Source organism: Protopterus annectens, chromosome 7.part0 (assembly GCF_019279795.1).
Source record: "Protopterus annectens isolate FY-2018-M chromosome 7.part0, PAN1.0, whole genome shotgun sequence".
In the NCBI taxonomy this organism is placed as follows: domain Eukaryota; kingdom Metazoa; phylum Chordata; order Ceratodontiformes; family Protopteridae; genus Protopterus; species Protopterus annectens.
This window is the reverse complement of record NC_056739.1, coordinates 450,560,341-450,585,143: the sequence shown is the minus strand read 5'-3', so window position 1 is coordinate 450,585,143 and position 24,803 is coordinate 450,560,341. Positions and strand designations below refer to the sequence as shown.

General features: G+C 43.8%; 1 protein-coding gene across 1 annotated transcript in view; it reads right to left on the bottom strand.

Moving 5' to 3' along the window:
• NEURL4 (neuralized E3 ubiquitin protein ligase 4) overlaps nucleotides 1-24,803 on the bottom strand; it is a 1,403,612-nt gene that overhangs the window by 1,362,440 nt on the left and 16,369 nt on the right. The window contains exon 2 of the mRNA XM_044076219.1: nucleotides 7,909-8,311. Coding sequence (XP_043932154.1) covers nucleotides 7,909-8,311 — 403 coding nt within the window. The remainder of the gene's footprint in view (nucleotides 1-7,908; nucleotides 8,312-24,803) is intronic.

Below are 24,803 nucleotides of genomic sequence, written 5' to 3'. Positions count from 1 at the left end.
AGTACATTTTCCTCAAATAATTCCGATGTTATCCCTGACGTTCCTAATGAGAAGAATTCCCCAAAGATTGTCCCTGTTGCTAAACCCAACCAAACCATTTACATAACCAGGTCAGGTAGAATTTCCAGACTCAATCCAAAATACACAGCGACTTGGACGAGTTCTGATTTTTTACTAATACTGAAATGTTGTCTAGACTATGCATTGTCTTGTCTACTTTTGCATGGTGAACAAATCAAAGAGGGAGGCTGTAGATCATTATGTGTATTGTTCCTAGTCAGCCACTGTAGCTAGACAGCACAGCCATACAAGTACTGAGCACGTGCAAGAACAGTGCCATTTTGTACAGTCAGCCAGAGTGAATGCAGTCATGAATGGAGATGCACACGTGAATGTGTTTGAAGTAATGAATGAATCAGCTTAAATGTAAGTTCTTATTGCAGTTCCTGACGTGCTTATGTAAAATAATCTTGAACCCATACACCTCTTCATTGTCTCTTCTGAATGCATGAAACAAGCGACACTACTAACATATATTTCATTATTATACATCCCTCCCATTCTGATACTTCCATGGTTAAGCTGCCTCCTTTTCTTATTTCTTAATTGCCAGAAATCTCAAGTAATATTACAGCATCTTTTGCAATGCTGTATCTCTCTTTGCTATATACAAAACCTGTGTCTATTTCTAATGAATGTTCAACATTCTATATATCTATGCAAGCTATGTACATGCTTTGTTTCTAAATTATGTTTATGTAAGCTATTGCAAAACTTTTTCTCTCATGTATGTATACTTTCACTAAATTTTATATTCCTTCTGATATCATGCAATTGTACTTTATGTATCTATCAAAACCAGTGTTAAATGTAGTACTTTTCTCCCTGAGCCTCCACTATAAAATGGTTTTATCCCAGTTGGTCTTCCCTGGTAAACAAACACAGGTAGATAGAGATAGATAAATAAAACATCATCTAGTTAAATTGTACACCAGGATGTACAGATGGGGGCTACTTAAAATAATCTAACTTCGGGAAAATACCTACAAGGGAAAACAACAGGCAAGAAGCACTTTATTACTGATCACCAGCAAGGCACGCAGACAGAAGAATATGTCTATTGGCAGTGAGTAGGTTAGCCATCCCTCCTCTGCCCAAAAAATAAGGGTAGAGAAGTAAAGAATAATCACATTTTAGATAATCCATTAGCCTAATAGGGACATAGCCAGAATGGAGAATTAAAGATAATTATGGAGTGAAGTCTCAAACCCACACCGGTAAAGGTAACTAGGCTTAAAATAACAATGTGAACAGAGTCAGAAAAGGGACTAAAAGCTCAACCTTTTGTGACTCTCCCCAAAGAAAGATGTCAAAACATTGAAGTCCTTAAAACTAATAAACACTGCGGGGTAAAGCTATCGCTCACTTACATTAATGACGTTGAACAGAATAAAAACGGGTTTCTGGCTCAAGTTCGTAGACAGTCTGAAAGATGCCCTAACGATATGGAAGCGATGATAAAGGCAAGCTTACAGTCTCATTTGAGAATATATTGTTGAAGCTCTTTATGACTGCTGCCCTGGTGCTAAGAAAAAAACACCATGAAGCACAATTTGACTACTATAAATCTAACAAATTAGAGGAGTCCAGGGAAGATGCTTGGACCCATACTACCCACCACTTCAGAAAAAAATGATGCATGTTCTATGCTATACACAGACCCTGAAAGCTTGAAACAGACTAGGTAGTTAAAAAAAATAAACTATAAATCAGTACATTTGCTCTAGTACAATACCATGGAATGACTACCACAAAAAGAATGAAGAGATCCAGAAGCATGCAAGAAGGTGACCTGGTCAGCAGCAAAGGTAAATATGACCAGAAAAAACAAAGAATGGAGGAGTCAAACAGAAGAGACTTTTACTAGAACACAGTGAAGTCCCCAAGTTAGGAAAACACTTTCAGTGAAGAACAGAGAGAATTGATAGCCCACAAGAAGACATTAGGCTGCTAAGGAGGCGGCAACCAGGACACACACAGACAGACACACACACACAGACAGACAGACACACACAGACCTTCAAAAAAAATATATAAAGGGTAAGGGGAATTAACAAACCTGGACATGATAGTTCTAGGCAGCTGTCTTGTGGTGGACACCTGTCAGACCAGGACAGTAAAGGCAGCAAGGATGGTAAATGAAAGAACAAAACTAATGCTGCTATGAAAGCATGTAAACTTGAGGAAAGAGAAGAGCAGGAACTGATAGTCCTCCACAAAAGTGTGGAACGAAAAAAAAAAAAGTGTTAAATAGGCTAGCCTAAAACACTTATGTTGATTCATGAGCAGAGCATCCATTCTGGACAGGAAGGCAACTGCAAATATACTGCCAGAAAATATACTGCTCAACACAAAGATATGGCTGATGAGGCACTATGCCTCATAAGCTTACCAGAAAGATTCCAATACTTAATAATTTTCAAGGAAGATAAGCAAAAAACAGTAGTGTCTACTCAGTATGAAGCTACATTCCTGTAAACCCAATGGCCAGATGAAAAAAAAAAAAAGGAAGTATTGCCATCTAGGAATTGAAAGATCATGCTAAAGGGGGAAAATGTCACATTCAAGTAGTTTCCCAGGTGCAGACACTTGCAGCACTGGTTACGATTAAAGAGAACAGGCTGTGAGAACACTTAAAGATACTAGTCAGAGACATTTTGTGAGGACTAAGGAGTGGGGGTTGGGGGAGTATAATTATGTTAGAACTTGTTATACTAGTACACGAGGGTAACACCTCCAACTCAAACTTAGAAACAAGGTTCCATGAGGAATAAATACAAATGAACATTAACAGGGGCCTTGTTCCTGATGTCTTGCCTCAGAGAGACAGAGGTCCTAGTTCTAATGATTCACAGGTTGAAAAAAACAAACATGAACAGTGGCATATTTTAAATTAAGGTAAAACTGGTGAGCAATAGTCAAGTCCTATACAGAGTGAAGTATCATGTGAAAAAAACAAAATGTATTCCTCTGAATGTGAGAAAAAGAGGCTTACATAGAAATTTCAAGTGCTGGAGGAGAGTACAACAGAAACTGACATGGTACTACTTCCCGAACCTAGCCCAAAGGGCAAAGTTGACAAGTGCAGAGATAAGCATACACTGATGACAGACTCTGTCTGATGATAAAGTAGCACTGTTATACTCCTGAAAAATTAAACTGACAGAATGGGCCACTTAAAAATAAAAAAGGGCACCAGATAATTTGATTCATCCTTGAAAGGGTTACAACAGCAAGACAGACGGATCTGTGAACAGCCTAACAAATGCTCCATGATAGCTGATTCAATGCCAGCTCCAGTGGTGTAAAACCCTGACTACTACCTAGGTGACCCAAGATCCAGTAGTAGTTGAAGCATTTATTGGGAATAACATGAGGGAAGGGAGGACTGACACAGCTCTGGAAGCTCACCTTTCTTTGCTGTTGGTTATGGGATGCATGTCTGGGTACTTGTTCCCAAGGTAAAATCCCCACTGGACATCATGCAGGAGCACTGGCTTTGAGGGAGTTATATTACCTGCAGAACAGTGTGACATGTCCTCACCTACATACCCATTGCACTTTGAAACCTACAATGGTATGGGATATGTGCAATGGGGTCAGGAACGCAAGTGCGAAACATTCAAGCACTGGATAGTTGACGGCTTTGATCTATACTCCCTGGGCTCTCACCCTGGGAGAAAGATAACTGACCTATTGGACTCTTGCCTCCTGTGGGAATGAATGGGCTAGATAAGGTATGATGCAGACACACAAAGCTAACTGATGCAGCAGAAGTGAGTGCCAGGTTGGATGATCTACATACCAACTTCCTCATCAATGTGACTGCTCAAGATTAAAAAAAATTATCAACTACGGCTAAACAGTAGGAAGCTACAGTTTCCAGCATTATATATTCAGCTCTACCATTTGGTCAGCTGAAAGCTTTAACAGTAAGTGTCTTATATACTTAGACTATAAGGTAACCTAAAAAGTAGGTCATTGTAAAAGAAGTGATCATATAAATTTGAGCTACTCTACTCTTAAGAGGTGATTAGCATATACAGTAGATTGTATCTTTCTACAGGTTAGACAAGTGATGAAAAAGGGGTCAACTGGGGATCACAGCCCTGAACTCTGGCAGCAATTCCTTAGGTATGTTTATGAATGAGGTAGGGTATAACAACAAACTATATCCTCCTAAGACCTCACAAAAGGCACATGGAAAATGTTAAGATAAGCAAACCCTATAAAAAAATTCTCACCAAAAACTCACAACAGGAAGGAAGGAAGGTGACAGCTACTGGAAAAAATTAGACAACATCCATAGAAACAGTCATCAGAAAGTGTGCCCGAGTTGTATCCTACTAGCTTCTGGCACTCAAAATATTGGGGAAGAGATGACTATGCAAACTTTAAAGATTGTATTAGAACTACAGACTGACCTGATCAGTTGAAAGGCTAAACAATCTGGCTTTATAACCCAGCTCTCCTGGATGATTTAACAGGAAGTAAGGAAGGATAGTGCAGCATGTATACAATCTCATTCCAAGTTAATATACTAGTCATGAGGGAAACTAAACAAGTTATTTTAATTTTAAATCCCATTCTTTGTCCTGATAAATAGGGAATCATGGTTGAAAAATTAACTGTGTAGAATCATACCCTACTTGGAAAAAACATTCACCAGCTGAAGTGAGGATATTAGATACCGTTATCTTTGCTAGCATGACTGGCTGAAGTATTGTAAATAATTGTAAATTACCGTGTGTTACATATGCCAGCATGACTAGCTATAATTTTGTAAATAAGTTTGCGTCTTTTGATTATTACTCTGCTTTATGCAAGATGTTTGAATGTCAAGCAGTATTCTGGCTGACCAAATGTACATGTTCTTTGCAACTAGAATTCTGAATGCCTGTTATACCAGAGTCAGCTGACCTAGATGTGATGTCATTGTGTGCCAAGGCTGGGAGAATAGAATCTTCACTTTAGCTGTTTGTTTACTTTACAAAGTCTGATATGAGTGTAGAATTCTCATGGCAGCTTCCTGGTACTTTTGAAAAAGATCTACTATAAAAACAGGTTCTGAATCAGTTGTTCAGTTATCGTTCAGATGTTGTTTTCCACAGCTGCTCAGCAGTACTAATCCAGTGGTTTCCAAGAGAGTAGTTGTTTCAGTCACCGAGGACAGACAACAGCCTGGAGTGTGGGCATAACTTCTCAACTTACCTTGCAGAAGTAAGAATATAAATCTTTCCCTGCTGAGTTGTTTAGATTATGCATGGACAGTTAATCTTTAGATAGTCAGGGAACTACAGCTAGATATTTAAAGGTTTTCTAAATATCAATGTGAGATCTATCCTACAGTATCATTTTCATATTTCCTGTGTGGGAAACTCTGAAGTTTAATGGAATCAGTTATTCAGTATTTACATGTTTTAAATCATATTATTTATTATTAAATGTTTTGCTATGTCTCATTGTGGCTGGTTATTTAGTTAATATTTTTAATCACTTGAGTGTGTTTATGTTTACTGTGATAACACCAGGGCCACTCCGAAAAGCCTTACTGCTTGGGATACATGCTACCATTTCATTCAATATTTATTTTACCCAATATAATTGAACACCCCTTTTGAAGGGTATTGCAGTATTTGACTGGTGGCAACCGTCACCTTGTAATTTGGTTAAAGAAACACAGCAGGTAAATCTGTGTCAGTCTTTCCCAGGAGTGTGTGTATGTGTGAATATCAGACATTTAAAAGCGACTGTCAGGCACCTAGAACTGGGACATGGTGTTCTGCAGTGGTTAGTGTCGAGACTCATTTGGGGACCTGGAGTGAAGCATATAGTCCAGTCCCATGTTTGGTACCCGTTCCCAGTGTACTCTTAGGGGAAATTGTGTACTTCTCTCCCTGCTTTTTTGACACTCCCTTACCAGAGACAGTGGTGAGGATGGAGACTCCTTAGTTACTGCTCCGGGGTAAAGAGGGCTCATTGCAGTTGATATGTATAACCATTCCCTAAGCCAGCACAGATCAGGTCTCACTGTGACTGGATAAAAGACTAAAGCTGCACTAGGAACCAAGCTATGCAAAACTGGAAATACTAAAAATAGATATCAATGTGAAAGGTAGAACAACAGAGACTGTAAGTTCAACATAATGCTAGACACCTGACCAGCCAGACCAGAGCCAAACAAGGTCAAGAACAAGCTCAACTTGAGAATCAACCCTTTCTGAAGCTTGACTATCAACCGAGAAACAGGGTTGACAGAGTTGAGGATGTGACCTGAGGGTAACAACGTCAAGGAAGCAAACTACACAGGGTTGAGGAAGGAAGTCTATGAGCCAGATAAATATCTCAACGAAAACCAACACTTAAGCCTAAACAGGGATGATGTCAGGAACAAAGCAAGACGAACTGTCTCAATTGTCAAAAAACTACCTCAATGACAATACAATCCTAAAAGCTGTCCCAGTTGTTTGGGATTTGGGAACTTATGTGGACCATGCTCTAACTTTTGAGGACACTGACCTAACGTCTGACCAAAGTGTCCATTGTTGAAACAAAGTCCTACTTATAAGAACAAAGAGATTGAGTCTAGATCTAGAGATGTCATTGTACTCCTTTACTCAGCCGTCATTAGGTCAAATACGGAGTATAATGCCCCCTTTGGCATGTTACTGTCCAGACACATGCAACAACTGGAACATCCACAGATATATTTTACTAAAAGGAAACAAGGCCTATAAAACGTGTCTTGTGTAAACCGACTCAAAGACCTCTCACAATACTCGGTATCCTACAGATTGCTAAGAGGTGACCTGTGTCTGGCATGGAAGGCATGCTCCAAACCAGTTCTGATGGATTTACTGAACATCAACATGTCAAATGGCATCAGAAATTCTTGGTCTTGGGATTGAAACCTCTTCTGCAATTTCAACAGAAAGGTTTGGAGGCACAGGTATATCTCCCAGAAATTACTGCTGCTATGGAACTGTCTACCCATCCACATAAAACAAAGTTCAACCCTATCCATAGTCAAGCAAACATTGGATCTATAGATGGGAATTAGAAAATTTACCCTAGGATTGCCCCCAGCACTACTAACAGACACAGGCAGATCCTAAATGGTTCATCTCAAGCATGGATCCCCTCAAATAATCGACAGTATGACCCCAGTTATTTTCATTAGAACTAATACATAATTATTAACAATGGGATGGCCAAGGCCAATCTCTAACCAAATAGAATGGGTAATCTGAGCACAAAAAGGGAAACTGACTAGGCTTAAAATAGTCTGCAAGGGCAGCTAACCTAGTAGTACCTATGAACCTATAAAAAAAAAGACAAACTACTTCTTAAGTCTACATTTCTAAAGTAGACAACTGTCCAAAAATAAAACAAAGTAGACTGATGCCTTAACAAAAGCCAAGACTCAATTCAAAGTCCTGTAATTGTGAAACAATAACTGTAACCTCAAAACAAATTCAGTGAATGCTAACAATCAGGCTAACACCACTGCACCACAGCACATGGGGGAGTTTGAGTCCCTGATACCACAATCCTGCTATATTAACGTTACAATCACTGTACCTCAAAGGCAGGGGGAATTCACTGGGGTACTGTAACCTCAGACTTAAAAATTTTACATTACCATATATGCACTAAAAGCCTCGCAATTTTCAAAACTGTGACTAGGGTCTTCAAAATTCAAATGTCAACAACTACATAGTTTGATCACCACTAAAAGGTGTGTCAAGGTTTTTCCTAAAATAAAACAGAAAGTGCCAAAACTGAAGACTTGACAGCTATCTAAATCTCCACTTAAATATGAACTCAGCATCAGGCCATGCTTCCTACCTTCTTCAGCAGTGGCACCCTCATCATCTTCTTCCTCCTCTGCCTCTTCTTGTACAACAGTTTCAGAAGGTGTTACAGTAATCTGGGTACACTTCCCATATAAATCTACAACTGCCCATACAACAGCCGGTAGTCCTCTGGCTGCAACACCACAGTCTTGTCCATTCACCCACAGGTGCAGCTCTCCACTGGCAGTGCGCTGGATACCCACTTTATCTCCCTCTCCCAACTGGTCCAAGTCATGCCCATATTCCTCAAGTATGGAACGGCCATCTCGCAGAACTGAACAGCCAGATACTATCCATGATCCCCCTTTGAGTCCAGTGGCACTACCAGGGATTTCCAAGGTATTAGGGTCCAGTGCTGTAACACCAATCTCGATTGATCCACTCCAAGAGTTGACCTATGGAAGAAAGGACAGAGATATCATAAAGCTAAACATAACAGTAATACACCAAACAGAACAGCATCTTAGTGACTACCACTTTAACAAAAACTCAAGTTTCAAAGTTCTGCCTAGAACCAGGAAATGGAAACAAAATATTTCAACTCTTGCCTGTAGTACCAAACCAGGAAACCGTGACATGTCAGTATTGACTAAGTTACATATAACGACAGGTTCTACACCAAGCAGGATTCACATATAGACAGTACCACAACCATTAACCTGATGAGTAGTTCTATTGTTTCTGTATGTTTTAACCAGACTATAGTACAACACCTCAAAAATCTAAAAGAAAAAAATAAGTGAAATTAATCCCACAGACTTGAAATGCTTGGGTTCTCCTCAGCATTATTTCATAAACCTTCTCAGTATGGGGCAAAAATACAGAATTCTAAAGGAAGGTACTGTCTGACAGAGATTACTTTTATGACTGCTTCCAAAACATTAGCATCTCAACATTTTCAGGTTACAATTTTGTTAAAGAGCTACTACTGTCTTAAGTAAATAGGCTACAAAACTAATGCAGAATCTTATACGGAATACTACTACAGCTTAGATATGCTGAATAATGAGACCTTAACTGATATTTTGGTCTCACATTCTTTCTAAACAACTGAAAGTGTTAGGGAACTGCATCAGTTATGAGGGTCAAGTTTATTGGATAGTTTCTTTAACAGTTCCACACCTGCCTTCCCCAGTGCTACCAGGGCAGCATCATTCTTGTTCCAGCTTTCTCCACTTCCTCCCATATGTTACGACCCTGTAACATTTTACTATCATACCTTCCAACAGTAACCTGTACAGCAATTTTCAGATGTTCTTTATACACTGTTCACAGGGTCTACCAGTTTTTCTCTTTTCTCTAGTTCATCTGTTCACCCAAGTATACTGCTCTACATTTTGCTCAACATTGTGTTTCTGTCATCTTAGCTATACAAACAGACAGATGGACACACACAGAAACACTCTCTCACAGTTTTCTATTGTAAGCATTTTTTGGCTTGTCACAACCCAGCTTGACCATTAAGCTCTTTATGCACCTTATCTCTTAAAGATCCATTCATCCTCCTGACATCCAACACCTTAGGACACTGGCGGAGGAAAGCAAAAGCCAGAGATCACAGCAGTCACCCAGAAGGGGGTCAGCAGTCCATTTGTATGCTTTGAAGAACAAGATTTGATTAGTGGTTCAAGCACTAGAGAATAAACAAAAAGGGGTGGAAGTGAGGGTTCTCCCTCATTTCACCCATCCCAAGTGGAATGATTTTTGTGGAATCCTGTTACAAAAAAAAAAAAAAACTTTCTGTGAATAAAATAAAAAGTTACGTACTTAACTACAAATGTTCCATCTGTGTTGTCCTTTTTCCTCAACGGCCATTACTCCAGCTCGTGGAGACCAAGTCTCGAGCTCCTTTCCTACCCACAATGTACCATACCCAACTCCTCTCAGATCATACTTACAGCCTGAGAGAGAGAGAGAGAGAGAGAGAGAGAGAGAGACTATAAAAGAATTGCCATAAAGTACAGTTGTGTACACTTACCATAAATGTAGATGTTCGAGTGTATTCACTGTTGCAGTCATCACCTGTGGGTTATCCATGCTGTGGTAGCCCTCGGACAGCCTGAACACCAGAGTCAATGTTTTGCTGCATCGGCTGCTGTCACTTGCTGCCTGACGTCAGGTTGTCAGTGCTATAAAGGAAGTCAGCCGACGCCATTACATTAATTTTTCTAATCCCTAACCAGTCACAGGTCCAACTAAATATAGTAAAGTAATCCTGGTGGCTAAAAGCCACCGTTAGAAAAAAGAAGTTATGTACTCACCATAACGTTCCATGTTGGTAGTCCATCTCACCCTTCATTTTTAGATATGGGTTCAGAGCCGATCCTCGGCTCCAACTCGGCCGATTTTCAGGCTGGAAGACTTCTGTTTGGCTCGTGACTAAGCAGTTATCCCATGGTGCACCAGTACAGTCCCCAGATCTTGTTTGCTGCTCGCTAGAAACAGAAAAAGAAACCCCCTAACAAACAAACTAATACTAAAGGGTCACCAATCAAGATAACCAAAAATTACCTCCAGATCTTCCAGGATGGGGGCAGGAGGGCGGGTTGGTAAAAATGAAGGGCGAGATGGACTACCAACATGGAACATTATGGTGAGTACATAACTGCTTTATGTTAGGTAGTCCAATCTCACCTTCATTTTTACATATGGGACAGCATCCCTAGCCTTATTCTTGAGTGGTTCATTGGAAAATACTCCTGAGCACCGTGGAGCCAAAGGATGCCAAATCCAATTTATAATGTGAAATAAAAGTGTGAGGGGTAGCCCACGTAGCTGCTGCACAAATATGATCAAGTGGTACCCTGGCTTGAAAAGCTGCAGAGGTAGACAGAGACCTGGTAGAATGAGCCTTGATCCTGTGGGGTAATGGTCTGCTCTCCGAATTGTAGATGAAGGCTATGCAACTAGAAATCCAATTTGACAGTGTCACCTTAGAAACTGATAAGCCCAATCTAGAGTCGGAAAAAGAAATGAATAACTGGTCTGATTTCCGAAATTCTTTGGTCCGTTGCAAATAAAAACATAGCTGTCTATGAATGTCCAGCTGATGAAAACGGTATTCACCTGCATAACAGTGATTGGGGAAGAGAACTGGAAGCTCAATGGACTGATTTAAGGTGACCTTAGAACAAACTTTGGGAACAAATGAAGGATTGGTACATAGAGACACCCTGTCCTTATGAAAGATTAAATAAGGTGGCTTAATAGACAAGGCTTGTAGCTCAGATACATGTCTGGCTGACGTGATAGCTACTAAAAACAAGGTCTTCCAAGGCAGAAATTTTAAGGAAGATGAATGAGAAGGTTCAAAAGGAGAGGATGTCAATTTGGACAATACAAAATTTAAGTCCCAAGATGCCACAGGTTCTTGTAGTGGTGGTCTCAATAGCATGGCTCCTTTCAAAAAAGTCTTGCATAGCTTATGAGACATTAGGTTTGCATCTGGAGACCTAAATGAAAATGAGAGATTGCCACCAATTGGACTTTGATGGTGGTCGCTGCAGATCCCTGCTGAAAAAGCTCAGAGAGGAATTCCAAAATCACAGGAATAGGAGCAGTGTAAGGATCAACATTCATTTTCTGTGCCCAACTAGAGAACCTTTTCCAATTACTGCCATACAGCCTCCTGGTTGAAGGTTTATGAGAGGATAAGAGAATCTGTGACACTGAGGATGAAACATCATGAAGCCTGACTAGAGATGGAACTGGAGCAGCCACGCTGTCAATTTGAGGGTGTGAAGAGAGGAATGTAGTGAACCTGACATGTGAGTCAACACATCTGGAACTGGGTCCAGAGTCCAAGGATCATCCAGGAGAAGAGGCTCGAGGAAGGGAACCAGACCTGACGAGGCCAGTAAGGAGCAATGAGGATCAACTTGCTTCCCAGCCGACTGGCTTTCTGAATCACTTTGGAAATAAGAGGGAATGGAGGAAAAGCATATAGAAGTCCCGTGGGCCAATCGTGAGCCAGAGCGTCTCTGGGTGTCTCCCCAGGAGGGGGAATGAGGGAAAAATAGCTGCTGCATTTGGCACTGACTGGGCTGGCAAAAAGGTCGCAGCAAGGCTGTCCCTATCTCCGGAAAATCTGTTCCACTATTTCCCGTTTCAGAGACCATACGTGAGGCAGTAAGATTACCCGGCTGAGCTTGTCGGCTATCATGTTGGTTGCCCTCGGAATGTGCGCTGCAACCAAAAAGCGCTGGGAAGAAATCGTCCATTCCCAAACTCGCATGGCCTCTCGACAGAGTGGGTAAGATCTGGTACCGCCCTGTTTGTTGATATACCACACTACCGACATGTTGTCCGAATGTATCGCAATCGTCCCTAGAGGAAGAAGGTCCTGAAGTGCTTGCAACGCCAGAAGCACTGCCCTCATCTCCAGAACATTGATATGCAGATGAGCCTCGTGTTCTTGCCATGTGCCGTGGACCGTCCTGCCAAGATAATGCCCCCCCCCAACCCGACCTGGGAAGCATCCGTGGTCACAGTGGCAACGGGTTGGGCAGGAACAAAGGGGGTGCCCGTGAACAACTGGTTGGGAGCTATCCACCAAAGGTGGTCCTTTTTGCACGATTCCATCAGCAGGATAGGATGGCTCAGCAGAACATACTGAAAGGACCACTGGGAAGACAGAAGCCATTGGAGAATTCTCATGTGCAACCTGGCTAAAGGTATTAACAGAATGGTTGAGGCCATTGTCCCGAGAAGTGGAAGGACCCATTTTGCTTTGACTTTCCGAAGCAGAAGACGACGCTGAACTTGGGAGATGAGATTTTGTGCTCTTTTGGCGGGAAGAAGAACTGTCATATGCACTGTGTCTACCTCTGCGCCTATATAATTCACAGATTGCGAGGGCACTAATGCAGATTTTTCCCAGTTTATGGAGATCCCTAGTTGAGCACAAAGTTGAATAGTGGCGTCCCTGTTTTGGATGAGTAGATGCCTGGTGGGGGCAGTCAGGAGCCAGTCGTCCATATACGGAAACACCTGGAATCCCTGACGTCTCAGGTGAGCTGTCACTAATGCCATGCATTTGGTGAACACCCTGGGGGCTGTGGTGAGACCAAAGGGCAGAGCACGAAACTGATAATGACTGGCTCCCAGCCAGAAGCGCAGATGTCTCCTTGACGCCTTGTCCATTTTTATATGGTAGTAGGCGTCTTAGAGATCCAGAGAGCACATCCAATAGTCTTTCCCTAACAATGGGAGTATCGACTGCAGTGTGACCATTCAAAACTTGTCCTTCTTCACGGATTCGTTTAATCTGCTGAGGTCCAAAATTGGCCTCCAGTCTCCGGTTCGTTTTGGAACTAAAAAGAACCTGGAGTAAGTTCTGGATCCTGTCTGGTCTGCTGGGACGGGCTGGATGACTCTTTTTAAGAGCAACTTGTTGATCTCCACAGTTGCCTGATCCCTGTGATTGGGTGGAACATCTGGGATCTTCTTGGGAATAAACAATGGGTGGGAAAAGCGTATGATATAACCTCTGGTAACAACTCTTTGTACCCATGTGTCTTGGGTGATATTTAGCCAGGCTTCTGGATACAAACAGATGGAACCCCCAACTGGCCCCAGAGAAACACAGTCGGGCCCCACATCAGGAGTGCTGATAAGGCCGCCCTCGAAAGGAATCACGGCCTTGCTGGTATTCCGGACCGCCCCTACCTATAGAGCGACGTTTACCATTTCCTCCTCCTCTGCCTCTGAAGAAGGATTCACTCTGTGTGTCCGGAAAGACCCTCTGGGACTTTTTGAACCACATTTTACCTCCCCTGACCTTTGGGGTATGGTCGAGAGGGAACAGCAAAACGGACTCCCAAGGCAGAGAGAGTCTTTCCTACCTGCTCACACCGAGTGAGTGTTTCTTTCACCTTAGGACCAAACAATGAGGAACCATCAAATGGGGCATTGGTGAAGGTGGACTTGGAATGGCTCCGCAAAATTACACAGGCGCATTCAGGAGTGGTGCCTAAGGGCCACTCCTGAACCCGCTGCTCTGCTCATTCCATCGGCCGCATGGGAGATAAGCTGCACAGAGGAGTTAACCACAGAGTTTAGGGTGGACAACTGAGCAGAAATCCTGTCAGGGACTCCCTCAGGACAAACACCCTGTAAGGAATCTCCTAACTTCTTGAGGAGATCCCTCTCTAACCTCGTGAAGTGAGTAAGCTAGTTCAATGAATGAAGGTAAATGCCGCTGAACTAAATACACGCTTCCCAAATCTGTCCATCTGTCAAGACTCCTTGTTTGGCAGATGAACAGAGGAAGAAGTCTCCAACTCCTTCTTCGTGGCCGCCGCCACCACCATGGCATCTACGGGAATGCCCTTAGACAAGAACTCTTTACAAGGAGGGGCAGACTTATTTGGTCTCCTGGGGACTGGCTCCATGGCATCGGGAGTATCCCACACCTTTCGACTAACCAGATCCATTAGTTCATTAAAAGGTGGAGACACCCAAGAGACAGAGGGTTGAGACCCGAAAGCCTTCAGGTACACCAAATCCTCATCAGAAGGGTTGACAGTGGGCCAGCCGCACCTCTGCTTCAGGATCTCAAGGATGTCCACAAAGGAGACATCATCAGAGGATGGCTTGGGGGACCATTCCGACTCCTCGAGGTCAGTGTCCGATGTCAGAGACTCATCCTGGGAGTCAATATGCTTCCTCTTGCATACCCTCTTCCGGGGGGGGCTCCTCAAAGGGACATTCTGGGTAGGCCTCGAAAGAGTGGGGGCCACCAGTCGGAGGCTGCGGGTCTCTGCTGTCTCCAGAGAGAGTAGGTGCTGAGACTGAAGTGGGTGCCCTGGGGGGGGGGGGGGGAGTGCTTGTACCACTGGCAGGGGCTGTAGAGTGAGACAGCATGCTCCTCATCACCTCAAATGCCGACCTCTCCTGCTCCGGACACCTCCCCCACTCCGAAGAGACAAGGGTAGATGCCGGAGCCAGAGCCATCGGCTCCGAGAAAGATGCAGGGTCCGAGCTCACCCTGGCCGACGCATCGGGAGGAAGGCTCGGAACCGAAGATAGATTCCAACCCTCCCTGTCGGCGTCTTCGATCCCTGGACACGACAGACGGAGCCAAGCGTGTCGGAGCAGAACTCGGCTCCAATGCAGCAACAAAGGGAGCCGGAAGCAAGAGTTCCTCTGCTGGCACCAAGCACTCCGGCTCCGAAAGGCCAATATGGCTCAGAGAAGGAATAACAGACGAGGGCATAACTGGATCAAGTGGCTCCAGAGCCGACTCGGTCGGAGCCAGCAACAACTTTGGCAGAGCAGATGACTTCAGGAGTCTCAGCACTACCCTCTCCACATCTTCTTCCGAAAGGCTCCTGGAAGATATTGTAGGGGAGCTTGACCTAGGGGGCACTGGAGACTTGAGAAGTAAAAAGACCAGTAGGACATCTACAGACCAGCTCCGAGCAGCAGAGTCAACTGCTGCTTCCAATGGCTCAGAATTCGGCACCGAAGCACCTGCGACCGTCTCTGATACCATGGTGCTCTCCTTCAGCTCTGAAGACTGAGGAGTCGAGGAGGCAGATTTTGGTAATTTGGAAGGTGGCTCCAAGACACCAGCCGGTGCCGGAGAAGGCCTTTTAGAAGATTTCGGTTTGGATTCCGATCTAGATTTTGTAGACCTGGAAGAAGCTGACGAACTAGATAAAGCTTCCTCAAAGGTTGGTTTCAGAAGACCCTTGAGTATCAGCTTGTTCTTTCTCTCCTGCAACACTCTAGGAGAGAAAGCATGACAGAACAAGCATGATTCCTGCAAGTGGATGCCCCCAAACAGTAGACACAGCTACTGTGGCCATCCGTTAATGACATTTTCTGGGAGTATTGCATGCACTTTTTGAACCCAGAGGGTTTATGCTCCTTACTATCCTTAGACATTGTACAGACACACACACACAAAAAAAAAACAGAAAGTGAGAGAGATATAGGAGGACTAGGTTCTCTAATCAAAATGGGCCTAGCCTGTCAGAAAGGTTACACGAGGATTAGGTCCTCTAAGTTAAATGGGCCTAGCCCAGTGTAACAGAAAAGAAAAAATAGGTCTTCTAACTCAAACAAACCAAGTTATTAAAACGCACACACAGAGTTCAATCACACAGGTAAGAACTGTAGATACCAAAAAAAAATACAATCCTCTGCAAGCCTAATAATAGGCAGGTAAACTAGCAACAGCAATCCTAGAATATCACATGCGGATCCCCGCCAAAAACAACAATGTTATCGAATAAAGGCTAACAGTCAAAGGGATGAATAATACAGATACAACAACAGGAGCCCCTGTTGATTAGTAGCAGAAACAAAAAAAAAACACCACAACTAACACTTCTACTTAGTCAAAAAAGCGCAAAGGCACCTAACTGGCACACAGGATACCAATAAACTACTAAAACTACTAATAAACTAGTTCACTAAATTTAGTCCACAAGGACCAACAAGGCAACTGCCTATACGATAATAACACTAAAATGAAAAATCCAATATGAATGTAAAGAATCTGAAGAGACTTAGCCAGCGCCAAGAGAAGCACATCCGAACTCGACGCGGCAAACGAGATCTGGAGATTGTACTGGTGCACCATGGGATACCTGCTTAGTCAGGAGCCAAGCAGAAGTTTTCCAGCTTGAAAATCGACCGAGTCAGAGCCGAGGATCGGCTCCGAACCCATATGTAAAAATGAAGGTGAGATTGGACTACCTAACATCTTATGTCTCCCTAAAGAAAGAAGATATAAGGGGAAGGAGGGTGGGAAACCAGGACTGCAACAGTGAATACACTCGAACATCTACATTTACGGTAAGCGTACACAACTGTACTATGTTCTTCGTGTTTCACTGTTGCAGTCTTCATATGTGGGAGGATTCTCAAAGCTGAGGAGAGGGGTGGAAAAATTAGTAAGAGACCTAGGAATGGGTCAGCATGCCCTGCAGATGCAAACCTTGCCCTGGCCTTAGAAAACAGAGGTAGGTGGTAATGCTTGGTAAAGGTATGGACAGAAGTCCAGGTGGCAGCTTCCAGGATGTCCCTGGTGGGTACTCCTCTGAGGAATGCAGTGGAAGTGGCGGCTGCCCTAGTGGAATGGGTTTGAACAGACTTGGGGGGGGGGGGTTCCCATGCAATCTGTAGCAGAAATGTATACAGTGTGATATCCATTTGGAAATGGTTTGGAAATGGGTTTCCCCTCTGCCCCTGGGGCAAAGCTGACAAGTAGTTGGTCTGTTTTCCTGAAGGGTTTAGTATGGTCCAGATAGTATCGGACCTGTCTGTGCACATCTAGGGAGTGCAGAATTCTTTCCCTTTGTTTTGAGGGTTAGGAAAGAAGGTGGGTAGATGTATGGCCTGGTTGAGAGTTACATTAGATATCACCTTGCGCATAAAGGAAGATGATGAAGGGCTCAATGGCCATCAGTGCCTGAAGTTCTGAAACCTTTCTGGCTGAGGTGATAGCTAGGAGAAAAGCAGTCTTCCAGGAGAGACATCTTAGTTCTGCTGAAGCAGCAGGTTCGAAGGGTGGTAAAGTTAGTTTTTCCAAAACATAATTCAGGTCCCAGGCTGGAGTGGGTGGCCTTCTGGGAGGTCTGATATTAGAAGCCCCTCTGAGGAATTGTTAATCAAAGGATGGGAGAACAGGGGCTGTTCTGTATCAAAATGAGCTGAAATTGGCTGAGGCGTGGATTTTAATAGAGGAGAACGAGAGGCCACTATTAAGTAGCTCCGCTAGGTAGTCCAGGATAAGATGGATGGAAGGCTGTGAGGTATTGCCCCCTCTGGACTGGCTCCAGCAGCAGAATCTTTTCCATTTTCCTGCATAAGATTTGCTGGTGCTGGGCCTTCTGGCCTCTGTGATAATGTCTAGGACCTGTTTGCTTAACAGGGGCCCCTTGTTTGCCTTTAGAGTATTAGCCATGCTGATAGTTTGAGGGTCTGCAAGTCTCGGTGCAGCATCTCCCCCACACCTGAGTTAAGAGGTCTGAGATCAGGGAAAGCTTCCTGGGAGGCTGTAAGGTCAGGCTGCGCCGTAAAGGGTACCAATGTTGTCCGGGCCAATCTGGAGCAATGGGGATGGCCTTTGGTCTGTCCTCCTTTATTTTGATCAGTGCCTTGGGAATAAGAAGCAGAGGAGGGAATGCGTACACAAAGAGGATGTTCCAGGGGAAGGTCAAGGCATCCACCTTCCACTCTAGGTGATGATACTCCCTGGTACAGAATTTTTTCAGCTGATGGTTGAGATGCAAAGCAAAGAGACTCACCTCCACAGTTCCCCACACCAGAGTGATTTGTAAACAGATTTTTCTGTAGAGCTGCCATTCGTGGGGGTCCAGTAAGTTTCTGCTTATGTGGTCTGCCAGGGTGTTGTTGATCCCTGGTAGGTATTCGGCTATCAGGTGTAGTCCCATAGAAGAGGCTGTCAGACAGAGGTTCATGGCTAGCCTGCACAGAGGGTAAGATTGGGTCCCTCCCTGTTTGCTGATGTACCACATTACTGTGGCGGTCTGTTTTGATAATGAGAACCCCTGGCTTGAGATGGGGTTTGAAGGATGTCAGAGCCTTCTGTACTGCCATCATTTCCTTCTGGCTGATGTGTAGGGGAAGGTGCTGGGCATCCCAAAGACCTTGGGTGCACCTGCCTTCTAGGTGAGTGCCTCAAGCTATGTCTGAGGCGTTGGTGGTAATGGGTCTGACCGGTTGGGCAGAGGGTGAAGGAAAGACCCTTGTTCTGGGCACAGGCCCCTACTCACCAGGAAAACTCGGCCTTTATACAGGGGATCAGAGGTAGAGACATCTCTAGAGGTTGAGAGTGCTGACACCAAAGGTTCTTTACGTACTACTAAAGTTTCCCCATGTGAAGCCTGGCCAGAAGATTTAGAAGGATGCAAGATGCCATGTACCCTAAGGCTTGCAGGAACTTCCTCGCAGTGAGGCGACTTCTGGAAACCAGCTGGGTAAAAATGAGAGGCAGGAAGCTCTGCTTTTCTGAAGCTAGGAAGACCATTTGGGATGCTGTGTCCAGCAGTGCTCCCAAGAAAATGATCTTCCTAGAGGGTGTTTGCCTTAATTTCTTCTCATTGATGGTGTACCCTAAGGAGGTTAGGAGGGTTTTGACAAATAGGAGGTCCTTGAGGAGCTTTTCTTTCCAATCTGCCTGAAAGAGGCAGTCATCCAAACAAGGGTAAAATTGTATATTTTTTTTCTGTCTGCAAAAGGCTATGGCTGGGGCTAAGCATTTGGTGAATACCGTGAGAGCAGTAGATAAGCCAAAGGGTAGAGCAGAGAACTGAAAGTGTTGTGAGCCTGCTCAGAAGTGAAGGAATTTCCTGCAAGATTCCCTTATGGAGATGTGGAGGTAGGCATCTTTTAGATCTAGGGCAACTAACCAGGCATTTTTTGTCAGCATAGGCAGCAGCTTCTGCAAAGTTAACATTTTAAATTTGGGGACCACCAGGAAGGTGTTCAGAATGGATAGATCCAGGATGGGGTGCCAAGTGCCCTCTTTTCTGAGAGCAAGGAATAGTCAGGAATAAAAACCTTTCCCTGTTTGATCTGAGGGGACAGGTTCTACTGCCCTTGGGATATGAGAGTTTGGACTTGTTTCAGTGCCTCTGCTCATTGATTTGGAGGCAAGTCTGGGTACCCCTCTTAGAACTGGGAGCTCGTTGAAGGAGAATTTGTATCCCTGAAAAATTATCTTTAAGACCCATTGGTCCTTTGTTACAGAAAGCCAATTTTCTTTGCAGAGGGAGAGCCTTCCTCCTAGTTTCTGATAAGTGAAAAGAGGGCAGAGGGGGAGAGGGAGTCATTGAGAGTTTTTGCCATAGAGGGATAGCTTAGAACTCCCTGCCTTTGGAGTGGAAGTGACCCACTGTTTGGTTCTCTGCTGTTCCTGGGTTAGGAGTCTGGGTGGTCTGTCCCTGCGGGGCTTACCTTGCCCCTGTCTGCTAGGTGCAGGAAAGGACCTGTGTTTTGAGGGAAATTTCCTGTTGAACCTAGGAGGTTGTACGTGAAGGAAATCTTTTACTGTTTGCATAGATTTTGCTGTGTCTTTCATCTTTTTAAGCACCTCTTCTGCTTTTACTCCAAACAAGCAGTCCTTATCCAAGGGTGCATCAAGTAATTTAGATTTGACATGATCAGGGAGAGGCTGTTCCTTCAACCATGCATATCTCCTAATGACAGATCCTGACACTGCTGCCCTGCTTGAGGTTTCTCGGGCATCATATCCACAGTGTAATGAGTGTTTAGCCACTTGGCAAGTAGAGTGCAGTAAATCTGCTAACTCTTTCGAATTGGCACAGTCAGGAAAGGTTGAAATCTTTTGTTTTAATAGTTCCAAAGTGTGTTGTTGATATTTTAACAATGTGGAACTGACAGTTGAGTTCTCCAATAGCGAAGGTTGCAGAGGTGTATACTTTTTACCCCATCTGTCCAGAGCTCTGGAGTCCTTGTCAGAAAGAATAGGATTCTTTGCAGAACTAGCCTTAGCTCCTTTTGGTCCCTGTGTAATGACCTCCAGGTCTGCAGCAGGATTTCTGTACAGGTATTTGTGAGAATCCGGTACTCTGTAATACCGTTTAGGTTTTCTGGAAACAGGTTGGAGGGCGTCAGGAGTTAAGCTGGATTCATGGAAGACATCATCAACCATCTCTAAGATTGGAGGGATGGCCAAGACTCTGTGCTGGGGCAGGTCTAGAAACTCTCTTAGTCTTTTCTTAGACAGAGGGAAGTCCTTGGATTCCCAGTGGAAATGTTCCCTGAGGGTATGAAGGGTTTCCCAAAGGAAAGATCTTCTGGTGGGGAGGCAGAAGGAATGTATTCCTCTGCATCTGAATCCTCATACGGAGTCAGAGGTTGCTGTTCCTCTTCAAAATCTGAATAATAAGACTCCTCAGAATCCTGTTCAGTATTTCAGGAGAAAGGTTTATTTTCCTTTTAGAAGGTGTGGTCTGACTACCCCTGATAAGAGTGATAAGATCCTCTGCCATTTTAAGCATTTGGGCTTGGGGTGGTGGAGCAGGAGTAAAATGGTGGCTATCCTAGTAGTGGCCTTGCTTCTAGGCCTAACAGTATCCATCGGTCTGAGAGAAACGGTAGTCGGAGGAAAAGACAGTGTTTTTTGTCTAGATTCGGTAGTGTGAAAAACCTCCTCGGAAGCCAGTGCCTGAGTCAAGGCTCCGGACCCAACCAAGGCAGAGTCAACCAAAGGCTCAGAAGATGAAGATTTCTGTGGCATACCAGACTCCAAAAGGGTCTCAGTAGAGGCCTGCAAAGATATCGGGCATCAGGGGATGCGAAGGAGCGTCACTGAACTCCGGAGAACAGACGACCTTGCTTAGCGGTACAGTCATCAGAAGGCTTAGCCTTGTGTGGTCTGTCACTGTCTTTATCCTCGTTTTTTTCAGAATGTCTACGGATTGTTGGCTGATGGACGCCATTTCGGAAAGCGAAGAGGGAAGATGAAAATACCTGGCTACAATAAGAGCTCTACAATGAATGGTTCTCGTTAAAGAGGGCACAGAACTGGAAATGGGGGATGTTGTGGTCTGGGCCTAAACAAGTGATGCAATATGAATGGAAGTCTTGGTGTGGTATTTGCTTTCCACAGGCGAGACAACTGTTAACTTTTTCGGACATCAGTTAGTGCAAGAAAAAAAGGATCCCCAACAGGGTACTCAGCTTTAAATGTTTTCAACTGTAATTCAAACTCTGGTAGGGACCGACCGGCACACTTTCGAACTGATTCTGCTACGGGCTCCATGGCAAGAAAGACTGATGTAATGGCATCGTCTGCCTTCCTTTATAGCACTGACGACCTGACGTCAGGCAGCAAGCGACAGCAGCTGACGCAGAAAAACATTAACTCTGGTATTCGGGCCGCCCGAGGGATACCACAGCAGGGATAACCCCACAGGTGATGATTGCAACAGTGAAACACGAAGAACATCTGGAGTTCAACACAAGGGACATATGGTGTCTTTAAAGATGACATTCCTCCAGAAGTTGCTTTGAGAGAAATGGAGGGGGATGGAGGGTGTGGAGTTGAAGAATGAAAATGGACAACACAGATGGAACGTTATAGTAAGTAAATAATTTCTTTATCTGACGTCAACTTTCATTCTTTCCTCAGTGTATGGGACAGAGTCCCCAGCTACCTAAATTCCTGGGTGGACTCTAAGAAACGATATTTAAAGATTCAAAAGAAAAATGTATTGTCATTTAGGAAACAAGTGCTACTTAAAAGAAATTTAGAGTGTCAGCTCTTTTACAAGAAAAAACAAACACAAAAAGACAAAACATGTTAGGTATTAAAAAAAACAAACTATAGTACAAAAGTAAATGTCTAAGTAGCTGACGTATATGCTTGTACACTATTTATATACAATGAACAACACTGATTACTAGATGATAACACATTAAAAGAAAGTACACAAGATGAGATTGGGTGATATTGCACATTAAGGAAGTGATTAGAATTGCACTTGAATGAGAATATATTAATTTTAGTATGCAATAAATAAAACACAATTACTGTACAAGAAAAAAAAGAATGAGTACAGTTGAGCCAAAGGCCACTCTTCCCCTCAAAATCAGATCAAGTTTGTAATGGAGTAATAAAGGTATGAGGATTTGACCAAATAGCAGCTGCACAAATACCGTCCATGGATGCTCTAGACTGGAACACAGTGGAAGTAGCCATAGATCTAGTTGAATGAGCCTTTACTGGTTTTGGTAGAGTGAGATTCAACTATAGACAAATGAGACGCAATCTGTCAACCATCTGGTTATAGTTACTTTGTGGCTGACTTCTTTGCACATCACAAGATGAGCGAAACGAAGAGCTGGTCTGTCTTTCTAATTTGTTTTTTTCTGTGCAGGCAGAAGAGCAATTGCCTATGAACATCCAGCAAGTGCAAGCAGTATATTCTCTCTTTTACTCGCCAAGTTTGGGAAGAATACTGGCAGGTTAATGGCTTGGTTAATGCTGGATTCTGACACCACCTTAAGTAGGAAGGAAGCATTGGTACATAAGGTGACCCTATCCTAGTGGAAAACTAAATACGGAGGCTTAGAAGATAATGCTTGAAGTTCTGAAATTCTTCAAGCAGATGTAATCTCAACTAAAAAGGCAGTCTTCCAGGTTAAGAATTTTAGATCACATTTAGCTGCAGATTCAAAGGGGGACTGTGTCAAGGCTTGCAGTACCAAATTTAAATCCCATGGTGGTACAAGATCTTTGTAAGAGGTCTAAGTAGAACAGTACCTTTCCAAAATACTTCGCATAGTTTAGAGGAAGCCAGGGAAGAATTCTGAAACCCCACATGGAAATTTGAAATGGCTGCAAGCTGGACTTTGATAGTCAATGAACTAGCACCCTCCTTAAATGAACTCGCTAAAAATTCAAGAACAGAATGTATTGGAGCTGAGAAGGATTCTACTTCTGCTCTGCCCAACAAACAAATCTTCTCCATTTACTTCTGTAGAATTTCCTTGTAGAGGGCTTCTTGGATGATAACAGAATGGAACGTACAGACGAAGACAGCATAGGTTGCCTGGTTCTTAATGGAATTGGAGAAACCACGCAGCCAGCTTGAGGTTTGAGATGTCTGGGTGAATTATGCCTGTTGGGCAAGACAGAAGGTCTGAAGTCGGAGTTGGATCCAGAATCCAAGGTGGGTACAGAGGATAACACCAAAGGAAGGGGAACCAAAATTTGTCAAGGCCACTAAGGTGAAATGAGGATGACTCTGCTCTTCAACCGGTCTGCTTTCTGGAGGAATTTGGGAATTAAATGAGTAAGGGGATAAGAGTATAGAAGATCCGGAGGCCAATCAAGGAGTACAGCATCCCTCGGTGACTCTTCCGGAGGGGGGATTAGGGCAAAGAAGCGGCTGCACTTTTGTTTAGGGGCGATGCAAATAGAGTGCAGCAAGGCTAGCCCCACTGATGGAAAATCATGTCCATCACTTTGTTGCTGTGAGACCACTCGTGAGATAGTAAGATGGACCTGCTCAGATTGTCTGCTATCACGCTGGACTTCCTGGAATATGAGTTGCAATTAGAAAGCGGTTGGAAGAAACAGCCCACTGCCAAATCTTCAGGGCTTCTCAACACAAGGGTTAAGATCTGGTTCCTCCTAGTTTATGTACCAAACTACTGACATGTTGTCTGTTTGGATCGCAATCGTTCAGAGAGGGAGAGAGTTTTGCAATGCTTGTAATGTCAAAAGCACCACTCTCATTTCCAGAACACTGATATGCAAGTTGGCCTTGTTGGGGGACCAAGAGCCTTGGACAGTCTTCCCCAGAACCCCCCACCCACCTAATCTGGGAAGCATCCATGGTCACTGTGGCCTTGGACTGAGGGAGAATGAAGGGACACAGCCTAGCAACAATTGTTGGGACTCCAACCACCAGGAAAGATACCGCTTGCATACCAGAGTTATTTTTTTTTTCATCAAGATAGGTTAAGTGCAAACTGACCATTGTGATAGTAGCATCCACTGCAGAACTCTCATGTGATATCTTGCTAAAGGAACCAAGACTATTGATGCTGACATTGATCCCAGGGTTTGTAGAATCAAGTGGGCTGACATTTTGGTACTGAAAATTATTTTCTTGACCTAATTTTTTATTGTTTGTACTCTCAAAAGGGAAAGTGATGCTACCATAGACCGTGTTGAATATTATTATAAGTAGTCAATGGACGACGTTCCAGACCCAAGGGAGTAGGAACTGTGAAGACTCCCTTTTGAAATTTCTCCATGACCAATCTCCTCACCATCCTTTCCACACTGGCCTCTGTGATGCTTCTGGAGGAACGAAAGGACACTAATGAAGGAGGCCTAGAGTACCACTCAAGAAAAGGGGAGGACACCCTAGACAG